The sequence below is a fragment of the Lepisosteus oculatus genome, chromosome 1 (assembly GCF_040954835.1).
Source record: "Lepisosteus oculatus isolate fLepOcu1 chromosome 1, fLepOcu1.hap2, whole genome shotgun sequence".
Classification (NCBI taxonomy): domain Eukaryota; kingdom Metazoa; phylum Chordata; class Actinopteri; order Semionotiformes; family Lepisosteidae; genus Lepisosteus; species Lepisosteus oculatus.
The window spans coordinates 27,026,508-27,038,960 of record NC_090696.1 but is presented as its reverse complement, the minus strand read 5'-3'; the positions used below and the strand labels follow the sequence as shown (position 1 = coordinate 27,038,960).

The 12,453-nt window shown below is 38.2% G+C and overlaps 1 protein-coding gene across 3 annotated transcripts in view; it reads right to left on the bottom strand.

Annotated features, from left to right (window-relative positions):
• Window positions 1–5,554, bottom strand: part of znf827 (zinc finger protein 827) — a 67,742-nt gene extending 62,188 nt beyond the window's left edge. For 2 of the 3 annotated variants that reach the window (XM_015344682.2, XM_015344683.2), the window contains exon 1: window positions 5,191–5,552. In XM_015344682.2, the coding sequence (XP_015200168.2) occupies window positions 5,191–5,233 (43 nt within the window). In that variant the 5' untranslated portion in view covers window positions 5,234–5,552. Of the gene's footprint in view, window positions 1–5,190 lie in introns of all 3 variants that reach the window. The other variant, XM_015344684.2, reaches the window with a different exon arrangement.
• Window positions 5,555–12,453: the final 6,899 nt, after the last annotated feature.

Sequence of the window (12,453 nt, the reverse complement as noted above, 5' to 3'; positions counted from 1 at the left end):
CTAATCTAAAAAGCTAGTAGATATTTCCTGCTAAATGAAACTTTACTGTATTGGTGCAAAACAGGTCAACTTGAAAGACTGGTTAAAAATATACTGTACCGCGACAACCCATAAGAACATAATGGTGTAAAAATGTTACATTTTGAAGATAATTACAAACAAAGCAGCAACTTTGGCAAAAAAATGTACAGTTCGCCCAGACACAAAGAGAACTACATGAGACTAAATGGCGGGTGATTTGTACACAAACAGTTTGGTATTCTCCTATATTACAGTTCCTTCTGTGTGGTCCAATAAATTGGTCCCAGTCACACAATTTGCCCCATTAACTAATAGACAAAAGTAACACCTGCAGTAAAAGAATCTGGAAATCAAAACAGGACAATAATGTTGGCACAATATTTGTGAGGCTTTTAAACACTAAGAATAAAAATGTGCAAAGTGACAAGAAATGTGCCAGAGTGAGAGCTTAATGTGATCTTAAGTTTTTTTAAGATGTCTGCTTTGTCATAAGTAAACTTTATCATCTCTGTGACTATATCATAATACACAAATGCAAATGCCGTTTTTAGGAACAAACATCTCACCTCGTTTAAACTGCATAGAGATTACGATCATAAAGCTGAAAGGCCGCACTGGCTCACTAGACAGCACAGGACTCAAACAAGCACTTCAAACACAGCTTGTGATTTGTTTCCTCTTTGTTTCTTGGCTGGTACTCTGTGTTTTGGAAGTCAAGAGGAACAATGGCCAAAATCATTTAAAAATAGCTGCTAGCCTGTTCTTCCAAATATATACTATAATGCTACATCCAAACCTATATAGTAAGCACACTAAGGGCCTACTGCAATCAGTATACTACTGTATACTGTATTGGACATTCTTTTGGTACAACACAAAAATAAATCAATACCAGTATATATACTATTATGCTAATGGGGGGGGGGGATAAGATACAATTATTGTATTACCCTTATTTGTACATTAGGTAATTTGGACATCATGTGAGAAAAGAGTTGCCTCTAGTTTGTCAAGGGCACTGTGAATTCTGAAGAAAAGACTGCACCGCTACACTAAAAAGGACAATTATCGGAGAGTTCAACAGAGTACTAATTAATTCATCCCCTGTCACCAGCTCAGAAACAAAGAATCCACATTTGATGTTTTTTTTTTTAAACTATTAACTTTTCCTCTTTCATAACAACAGATAAAATAAAAAGGAGGAAAAACTGAGAAAAAGAAAAGAAAAAAGGGGAGCTGAGCTCAAGCACACATTTGTATCTTTGTTTTACAGATACAGAATACATAGCTTCAGAATACAGACATACTGTATACATCATAGATTCAGGCTGGTTTATCACATGATATAAATCCAATCGTCAATATGGCGAGAGGTCTGGACCAATGTATGCATGACATTTGATGTTTTCTATTCAGGGCATGTTGGATTTTGTGTGTTTGAATTCTTCACATATGGCGTTTGTGCGATTTGTCTTCCTGCAAATAATCGTTGATAGTCAGCTTCACATAATCTTTAGGAGAAGGAACTGTTGAACTGAGACATGAATTATCAAACTCTGAATTCGTAACTTAGTGCCACAACAAGTGAGCACTGCAACACCAGACACTGGCACCATATCAAACTGCCAACCAAAAAGTAAGGTGCCTACACTGATATGAGCACAGGCACCAGTGGTTCTTAACCTTAACTGCTGTCTGCAGCCCCTTGGTTCTCAAAATCTGTTCTTGCACCCATTCAAAAACCGCTGGAAGTAGGTCTGTTCTATAAACCTATATCATAATTATAGAATGAAAGAGAGAGAATTATTCCTTTAATTTATTTATTTAAATGTTGTAGTAACATTTAGAATACAATAATTTGTTTTTACATTTACCTTAAAATACCTTGGTTTCACGAAACAAAGATGTTGTGTATCTGACATGTTGCATACCCAGGTTAAGAACCACTGCCATAAAAATGTTTTTATGAAATCCTAAGGGCTAAGGTTTATGTACTACCACAAGCGGATGTTTTCTGAAGAACCAGTACATAATTGTGCTGCTGTCTTAGACTTATGTTGTGGGGAAAGAAAATGATGAAGTTGAGTAAATGGGCCTGTGTCCACCTTCCTCAAACCCATCTTAAGCTGTTGGAACTACTAACTTCAGAAGCAGACCCATATCATTACAGGATCATCTATGTGGTCAATGTACATGCCATTTCTGTTTCTGTAGGAACTCCACAGCAAACTGGAATATTAACTCATACCGCAGAACAATGGGAAAGCACTGAAAATTCAGCTGCCTGTAGATTCCTTCTACTGATGTCAGCAGCAGTACCAACAGTGTTACAGAATACACTAATACAATAAGGACTGACCTATAATACAGCCCTGGACAGCAGTGTGCTAAAGGTTTGTTCATCACAATTTGGTTAACAGAACTGAGACTTAACCCAAAGGTTTTACATTTACGGCTTTGAGTTACAGAAAATGCCTTTTTGTTTCACAATGCTGTATTAAGGAAGTATTTTCTATGTGATGCTGGGCGATATCGAGCTGTTCTAAGGAATCTTATCACAGGTGATGCCTATGGAATATAGGACCTTGGGAAGTCTTGAAGCTTTTGGTCTCCATTTCAGCCAAGCTCTGAATTACCCGATACTGACTTTGAGTCCCTTAATTAAACTAAAGTACTGAAGCCCCCGACAGCCCTGGTATGCCTATATGGTTAAGCGATATCGACAGTACAGAGGTTGTCTATAATGAGGAAATAACACTAATCTGGAGTTAACTACAGGAAAACAAGGTCTACACATAGCAAACGATATCTTCAATTAATTAGGATAATATAAGAAATGATCATATAAGATCATATAAAACATAAGATCATATAAGAAATTGTGAGTTTTTAATTAGTACTTTTGTGCTTCATATATTATATCAAGGACTACCCTCTTTTATTTTGCAACGGAACCTAAGGAGAGCATAAAAAGGAGCCAGATAAGGGCTGCAGGGCGAAAACACACTGAAGTGGCACTCAGGTGTTAAAAATAAATCTTGGGGAAAAACAAACACAATGCAACAAGACTATTAATTAAAGTGGATGAACTACAAATGTACCCACTTGATCCAGAACATAAAAAATCTAAAAGGTGAAGAGACTGTTTTGACATCAGTTGGTCTAAAGTCTTACGTAACGTTTCTAAAACAGTTTGTACACCCTCATCATCATTCAAAAAAGGAAAAATAAAGTGGTTCCAATTGTCTTACTTGCATTTAACTGACAATTGGAATCATACAGAAAACTAAACAACAATTAGACAGGCTCTGTAAACATAGACTGCATCCATACTGGCTATAAATAAAATAAACATACATTAAATTTACAGTGATAATATCAGGGAACAAGAAAATGGTAACTTATTTAATGGCAACACTGTTCAGGAATCAGTCTGTCAGTTTATCTGTAAAGACATAGGATGTGTAAGGAATTGAGAACAGCATTAGTAAAGAGAATTCAGATCCAATTTTCACCGACAAGAAATAATTATTATGAGTTAATGGCATAGCTCTTCAGAAATGTATCTAACCTCAAGACTATGGCAAGAACCAGTGTAGTGCTCACAATCTCTAAGGGATTGTACCATCAAGTCCTGTGTGTCAAAATTAAAAATAAATGTGTTTGAAATGGTGTTGTGATGTGTTTGGCAGCAATGTCACTGCTGATTTTCAGTCAGTGTATGAACAACGCCTGCTTGGTGTTGCTCCATTTAATTTCAGCTAACTACACTGTAAGGATGAAGGCAGTTCAGAGAAAGACCCTGTCAAATAACCTTTACAAACCTATAAGCATGCTTACCCATTCTTCTTACTGAAGAATTTCCTATATTGGGAAAGACAAAACTTGCAATGAACAAATGATATCAGATACGCCATACACTGTATCTGTGGAAATACGATGTCAACACTAATTCACAATACTTCTCATCGACTTCGCCAACTGACTGGAGAGAGATTTTAATATGTGGGCACACATATATGTGCTCCTCTGTGGCTTATAAAACACAAGTGAAAACAATTTAAAATAATATGCCTTTTGTGTTTTTAAAATATCAACCCGTCATTATAAATGCGCAGCTCGCTTTCCACATAAGCGTATGTTCAGGGAAACACACAGGTACAGGTTCACAATCCTTGTTTTACTTAGAAAACATCCCTCACAGAAGTCTTTTGATCAATGTTTTCCGAGATCTACCTTCGGTATCCTCTAGTGGACAAAGAGCGCAACAGCAGGCTCTATTTTTCGACTGATAAAAGCACAATGTAAACATCGTACGTAGGGTCAAATGAACAAAAAACAACGATTGATGGTCCATTCAAAGCTAAGTTTAGCGCGTTGCTAATTTAAAAGGCTGCGTCGCTTCACAGGTCCCGGGCAGTCAGGAAAAGTGCCATCTTGCCTACATGCCTGCGTTATTGATCGCAGTCTGTCTGCAATGAATGGCTGCATATGGGGGAAAAATACCCTGAACTTCAGGTGACCGACCATGGCTTTGACACAGGCAGCTTGCAGACATGAACCCTTCTGAACCGAGAGGGCTGGACGGAAAAAATAAGCTTTAAAAATCTCCGTCTATCCGTCGCATCCCCGATCGGAAACTGCCCGGATCGCGAGTAAAGCATTCCGGGCTCTTGATCGTAAGGAAGAAAGTTAGATGTTTTACATGGAGAGAGGAAATAAGTTACCAAGCGGTGCTGGATCGCACTATTGCTGCTGACGCTGGGGCATGGAAGCCTGAGTCTAGCCTGGCTTGTCTGATCCGACTGACCCTTCATTTTATTGCGGCCAGATCCTCAGATCCTCCCCTTTCGCTTCCAGGAGAGAGAGACACTTCCATGGACGGATTCGCAAACACGCTCTGCCATAAAGCCATTTACTGCCAACAGACACGCTAACTGACCGCAACCTTTAGGAGAACAGGACCTTTATCGATCATTTAGCGTTAAAGACACTGCTTATAATACACTCGCTAGCTACTCATCGCCAACATGGCTGCCTAGCACAGACCTAAAAAAGGAGAAATAACCTACGCCGTGTCTTTGTCCGTTTCACCTCTTTAACCCTAAACTACTGCGGAAAACACACTGAGAGCCATTTAAAAATATACGAAACCAGAAATCGACTTACGTGAAGGCAGGCGCTTGGGTTGCTCCTGCTTCCTCCTGGGCATTTTCCCCCCTTTTTTCACATTCTCCTCCTTGTTTAGGGATAAGAAGAAAAAAGGATTTTTTCCATTGAAATTGTATGCGAGTGTCTGATGGCAGGGACTTGCCGTGCACCTGGCTGTCCCCGGTTTAGAGTGTGTTGTTGGGAATAGGATCACAGGAGGAGGAGGTGGTTGGTGTTGTTGTTGCTGTGTCTTGACTATGGCTGCTCTCTGTGTATGTGTGTGTCTCCGAGCCCCTAACTAACACTAATGCAGGGATCAAAGGGCAGCAACAGCGGAGCAGACGCACACACAGAGGATCTCGGCTCGGAGCGCGGCGCAGCCCCGGCGCAGCTCGCTGGCAGTGAAACGGGCAAGGTGCCCCCAACATTTCGGGGGTGTACTTCTGACTGCTCGGACCTCAGCATTACATGACTACATGACATGTGTGCATATTCATGTATGTGCATGCATAAGTACACGCAGATGTGAAACGTGTTTATTTCTATGAAAAAAATGCGCATGTGGCTGTTTTTCTAAGTAACCGATTTTTTCATGTGAATGTTTTGTGCTATAATCTCTAACATTTTGATTTTAAAAAAAATTAAACGTTACCTTTACACAGTATATTACTGTATAATTATAGTTCAGGAGTTACTTGCAAATGAAACGACGGAGGAGTGTGGTTGATAAATAGAATAAAAGTGAAGAACGACTGTCAAAAACACTGAATTACAGGTCCTTTTTTATTCATTGAAGAATTGTATTTTAAAAGGATGTAGGTTTAAAAAATATATTAGAAATGTACTATTAATGAAAAAGTATATTTCAATAACTTGCAAGGCATTTCACAAGACACTTAGGTATTTTATTACTCTGTAATGAATGAATAAAAATAAAATAGTGTCCGTCATTATTATTATTATTATTATTATTATTATTATTATTATTATTATTATTATTATTATTATTTTCGAAATACCTGGCGTTATATTTATAGGATATGTCACGGGGAAATTGGCAAAAACCCCATCAGCGTCGAGGCTATGCAAAAGCACTTAGAAACTGCAAAAAAAGAAAACCGATGACCTTTTTATTCAAGTTGCTTTATTGGCTTGACCACTTACAGTGTGGCCAAAAATCAATGCTTTAGAAGTTATCAATATAATACAAGTACTACATTTACAAACAAGCAAAAAGGAAAGAAAATGATAATGTTTTAAATTTCATGTTTGCACGAACTTTAATATTCTAGGACCGTTTGAAAGTTCTATGTACAGTGCATAAAAGATTGGAAAACAGCAATGAAGTTAGTAAATGAGGATACATACAGTATGCAAAATGGAATATAAAACAGGAAACACATTTATTGACTTACAGCAATAGAGTATACAGTGTAGTCCGTAAGTATTTAGACAGTGACACAATTTTTCTTGTTTTGGCTCTGTACTCCAGCACATTGGATTTGAAATGAAACAATGACTATGAGGTTAAAGTGCAGAATATCAGCTTTAATTTGAGGGTATTTATATCTATATTGGGTGAACCATATAGGAATCACAGTCCTTTTTATACATAGTCCTCTGATTTTAGGGTACCAAAAGCAATTGGACAATTGGCTGCTCGGTTGTTTCTTGGCCAGCTGTGTGTTGTAGCATCATTAGTTCATGCACAAGAGAGCTAACAAAAGATCTAGAGTTGATTCTAGATGTGGCATTTGCACCTGGAGTCTGTTGTTGTTGTCTCTTAACATAAGGACCAAAGAGGTGTTTATGCCATTAAAGTGGGCCATCATGAAATAAATGAGAATTTATCAGAATAAATCAATCAGAGACATAGCCAAAACCTTGGGTGTGTCAAAATCAACTGTTTGGTACATTAAGAGGCAAGAACGCACTGGTGAGCTTAGCAATAGCAAACGACCTGGTAGACCACAGAATACCACAGTAGTGGATGAACAAAGAATACTTTCAGTCGTGAAGAAAAAACCCTTTTCGACTATTGAACAAATCAGGAACACTCTCCAGGACGTAGGCATAGATGTGTCAAAGACTACCATAAAGAGAAGAATACACCAGCATAACCTCAGAGGGTTCATCACAAGATGCAAACCACTGGTAAGAAAGGCCACAGAAAGGCCAGGTTACAGTTAGCTAAAAAGTACATTACAAAGTCTCTAGAGTTCAGGAACAAAGCCTTATGGACAGATGAGACGAAGATTAACCTGTATCAGAGTGATGGAAAGAGAAAAGTATGGAGAAAAAATGAAACTGCTCATGATCCAAAGCATACCACCTCACCTGTGAAACATGGTGAAGGTAGTGTCATGGCTTGGGCATGTATGTCTGCCAGTGGAACTGGCTTATTTGTCTTTACTGATGATCTGACTGCAGACACCAGCAGCAGGATGAATTCTGAAGTGTACAGAAGCATCTTATCTGCTCAGGTCCAACCAACTGCTTTAAAAATCAATGGACGGTGCTTCACCTTGCAGCAGGACAATGACCCCAAACATACTGCTAAAGCAACTATGGAGTTTTTCAGGGCCAAAAAGTGGAATGTTTTTGACTGACCAAGTCAATCACCTGCCCTGAATCCCATTGAGCATGCATTTCACTTACTGAAGACTGAAAGCAAAAAGCCCCCGAAACAAGCAGGAACTGAAGATGGCTGAATTACAGGCCTGGTAGGGCATCACCAGGAAAGGTACTTGGTGATGTCTATGGGTCGCAGACTTCAGGCAGTCCTCAATTGCAAAGTATTTGCAAACATGCCAAATTTTATTTAAGATTATGTTAATGTATCCAGTTACTTTTGGTCCCATGAAATGGGGGGACTATGTATAAAAATTGCTGTGATTCCTATATGGTTCACCCAATACCTTCGTAAATACCCTCGAATTAAAGCTGACATTCTGCACTTTAACCTCATAGTCATTGTTTTATTTTAAATCCAATGTGGTGTAGTACAGAGCCAAAAATGGAAAAAATTGTGTCACTGTCCAAATACTAATGGACTACGTTGTATATAAGAACACCTTACAGTATATTGTACAGTATAATGTAATGATTGCATAACAAATATATTTTTTGTACCTATATATTAGATGTATCTGCTGTTATTCTCAGAAATATTTATAGCAATCTAGCCACAACTGCACATCTTTACGCAGATGTGACACACAAATGAACCAGTGACTGAAATGCTCTTTAAATCTGACTTTCCTGGACCCTTAGGGACAGGGTCCTTGGACACCACAAGGTGTAATGTGAGTACACTGTGAGTATTGTCATGTTCACAGAAATCAGTTACTTAAAGTTGAGGAAAAATATTTTTAATTTACTGGTCCATACTGTATTCGCTAAAGTGTGGAATATCTTTTTCTATTGCATTGCATACTCCAGGCACATTGATAGTTGTTGTCACTCGTTGACATTTTAATAGACGTCTGGATACCAAAACATATTCGTATTAAATATAAACAGAATATTAAATTGTTCCTTTTTGAGTACGTTTTAAAAAGTGTATTGACAAGAAATATTGTTTTTCTAAAAGAAGATTGATATTCTAAGAATAAACGTAGTATAGATTTTCTTCTAATGTCTGTATGATAATAATCCTTTTGTTGTTTGGCTTACTAGCCTTTGAGTTGCGTATTAGACAGACGTTCACAAACACGTGACACAGGTTACGCTTTATCTCTGTTACAGTATACATCGAGTTTTTGAATAATAAAATAATAATAAAACACCTTTCAACACACCAAAAATTTATTACATAAAGTATTACAAAGTCAAGAAAAGAAAATACTAAAGATAAAACGACCAAAGAAAGCTGTTCTGAGAGTTTTTAGGCTCGTCTTAAAAGAACCCAGTGTCTCTCTGCCCCTAATTTATTTTGGGATAGTGCTCCAAAGCTCTGGGGCAGAGCAACAAAAGGCCCTGTCACCCATTGAATGTGATCCCGACGAGAGATAAAGAACACACTGAAACCACTAAAACCACTGCTTTCCAAAACACAACAAGCTAGAACCAGCCTTAAAGAAAGTTTCCAAATACACAGCCAGCCAGTAAGAAAATCTTAAAATTGTTCGCATAATGTTTATAAAATAATAACAAATTGGAAACTGACTTGACATAAGTATCTCTTCACATCACATCATCAGGAATATGTTGCGAATTTGCCATGTGCTATTAAAGTTTAGCTTTTATTTCAGCCCTCTTTATTTCAGTTCTGACATGCCAAACTAAGGGCAGCGTAGTAGAGGGGTGCTGCTGACTCAAAGCTCTTGGATCCTGGGCTCAATTCAGGCTTAGGGCTTCATCTACAGTACACATCTACGCCAAGTTTACATGATCTCCTAGCGGCCTCCTAGGTTTTCTCCATGTGCTCCAGTTTCTTCCCACAGTCCAAAGCCATGCTGTCTGGGTTTATTAGTGTCTCTAAACTGACCTCCACTTGTGTGTATGCCCTACAGTGGACTGAAGACTTATCTTGCACCTATTGCCTGTTTGGTTAGGCCATGGTGTGCTGTGTCTCTGTATTGGGCTACATGGTTATTGAAAATGGAAGGATCGATATTCCAAATTGTAGCCTTGCCCTTAAGAATCATTAACAAGGAGATACACACAAGGTCTTGGTCAAGTAACATTGATCTTTTCCGACAGTTTATAAACAAGTAACAATGTATTGAATAAATTCTACTGCCAGGAGGCAGACCTTTTAGTTTAGGAGTTCATCTCTGAGGAGTCTCAATGTGCTGTAGCCTGTGGCTGGGTAGTGCCTGAGAGAAGGTGTTCAAATCTCCAGTTTCTTTGGGGGCTGTGCTGATGTAGTCTACCTATGTACCTCTATGTATCTACAAACTAGGTGGCCATATTATCTAGATTGAACATCAGAGTGATGTCATTCCTGTCTAGGTCTTCTACATCTATGGTTGTAATATTACCAAATGAGACAGAACTGGGATTTACCCAAACACATCACTTTTTACTATATTCCAGTGAATGGGTTCCTCTCTTGTTGTTGTGTGATTTAAACAACAACACCATTTGTCTTTATGCAGATGCACATTGTTTTTGCTGGCCTAAATTCACAATTTCACACTTTTTGTGAGAAAAACAAGAGTCAAGAACATTACCATTTTGTACAATCATTTCATACCCTCTCTCACACTCCGACTGGTCTTGCAAGCAAAATTATCCCTCAAATATGAAGTGTGGTAAGTCCACACTTAAATCCTGTTATATTTTCAGTATAAAGGGATAATATGTAATATCTTCCAAAAAGACAAATTATCCTTAAATCTTATTTTAATGTACTTTTCAGTACTGTACATTGGTGTACACCTATGAAATGTCCAGTAACTCAGTAGCATATCAGTGTTAAATAGAACTATTCTGAAGTTTATTTTTTCTCCTGGCTAGGAAAAAACAGAGTAATTGTATTTCACTAGAATTCTCAGCTGTGAAGTCTTTGGCACAGAAAGCTGTTCTTCAGTCTCACTATAGGAATAACAGGCTGTGCGTTGTTTTATAACTTTATTTTTTTCTAACACCTTAGTCGTGTTCAGACTGCACCCTCTCGGTTCCTGCCACATTGCAGTGACTCAGTGCAGAGCCCATGCAGCTCATTATAAAGACAATTAATAAGCGCCCTAATTAATCACCTCCTCTGACCACAAGTGACTGACACACATTTAGCATTTTCATAATTAAAATATTGCACAACATGATTAGACTCCCTGTAAAAGTTCAAAGGGTCTAAAGATATTTTGGAGATAATAATCAAATTATTAAAACAAAAAACTGACTTGTTGTTCTGCAAAATTTAAATACCAGGAAAAAAAGGAGTATTATTATTTCACAGATTTTGCAGCTTCAAAACGATAAGAATTACCTATTCAGAGCTGGCATCCCTTGCTGCTTCCGAGGTCTGCTGTAAGGGCAAAGGTCATGCACCCCATCTTTTACTATTCTTGGTACTGGAGAGGGCAGGGGTTCTAATTTTGGGGAAGAATCCAGTGGTTCCAACTGGGACAGCAAACAAAAGCCATCAGGATCTCCAACTCTTACTGGCAACAGACCAGTATGTTATAACATTTTAGAGTCACGCCCTATGGCTGCTCTGTGGATCCAGGGAATTGCAGAAATTAGTGGTTTAGTGAATTGATACAAAAATGTGGCATTTGAGACAATGCAGGCAACCTAGCGGGAAAAGGAAAGAATGAAAGTATTCACATTGCTGCTGTGCCTAAGCCACAGTCTGCAGAAGATTAACACCCATGACTGGAATGGACCAGCTCAGTGTATGACTGCATCTGTGAAATATGACCCAGTATAGGACGTGCAGTCCCATGATGGTCCTTCCAATTTACTGCACTGCAAAATTGCACTAGAAACAGTGTTAATATTTTATTTAACAAGTAATTACTCTAATTAAGCAGCTGGTTGAACCAGAGTCCTGCCCTGTAATGGCCTGAAAAGACAACTAATTCACTATTCCAGCAGTATGTAGTATGTTGTTGAAATACATAGATCTGAATTGATTTTTGACACCTTTGTTTATGATTTACTGCAAAAATGATGCAAATGAACAGCTGACTCTCAAGATAGCATTTGATGTGCAATATCTCAGCTTCTCTCTAGCTCCTGGGTTTTCTTTCATTCTGCTTAAGTGGAAGAAATTCTACATTTCATCAAACACTGCTTAAAAAGTCCAGACAGTTGATCTTCAGGCTGAAAAAACAGCAGGCCTAAGTCAATCCTGAATTCAAAATTTAGAATTGCTGGAAAATTGAAGCTTTTTATCACACAGCACACTTAGCTTTGCATGTTGTTCTCACCAGTGACTCTTTGAGTGTTGTTTCTATGACCACAGCTTTATTGAAAGGGATTGCATGCTGCTTTAGTGTTTGTCCTTTAAAGTATGGCCTGTGTATTTTGCATTGGTCTGGTCTTTACCACAGAACAACTCAATTCAATTCAATTTATTTTTATATAGCGCCTTTCACAACAAGGTTGCCCCAAGGCACTAAACAATACAATTGACGATACATTTTGTCAATACAGAACAGAAGACCAGAAGACAAAACAACAAATGACTTTTTTATTTTTGTTTGTGAATCGCATAAATCACATAATCATTTGGAAATGTTGACTATGACTATCTTCCATAAGCCTGAAGGTGACTGATAAAGGTGACCAGTACGGGATCTGCACTCTCTGGTAGTTTGAGCAGCCGAT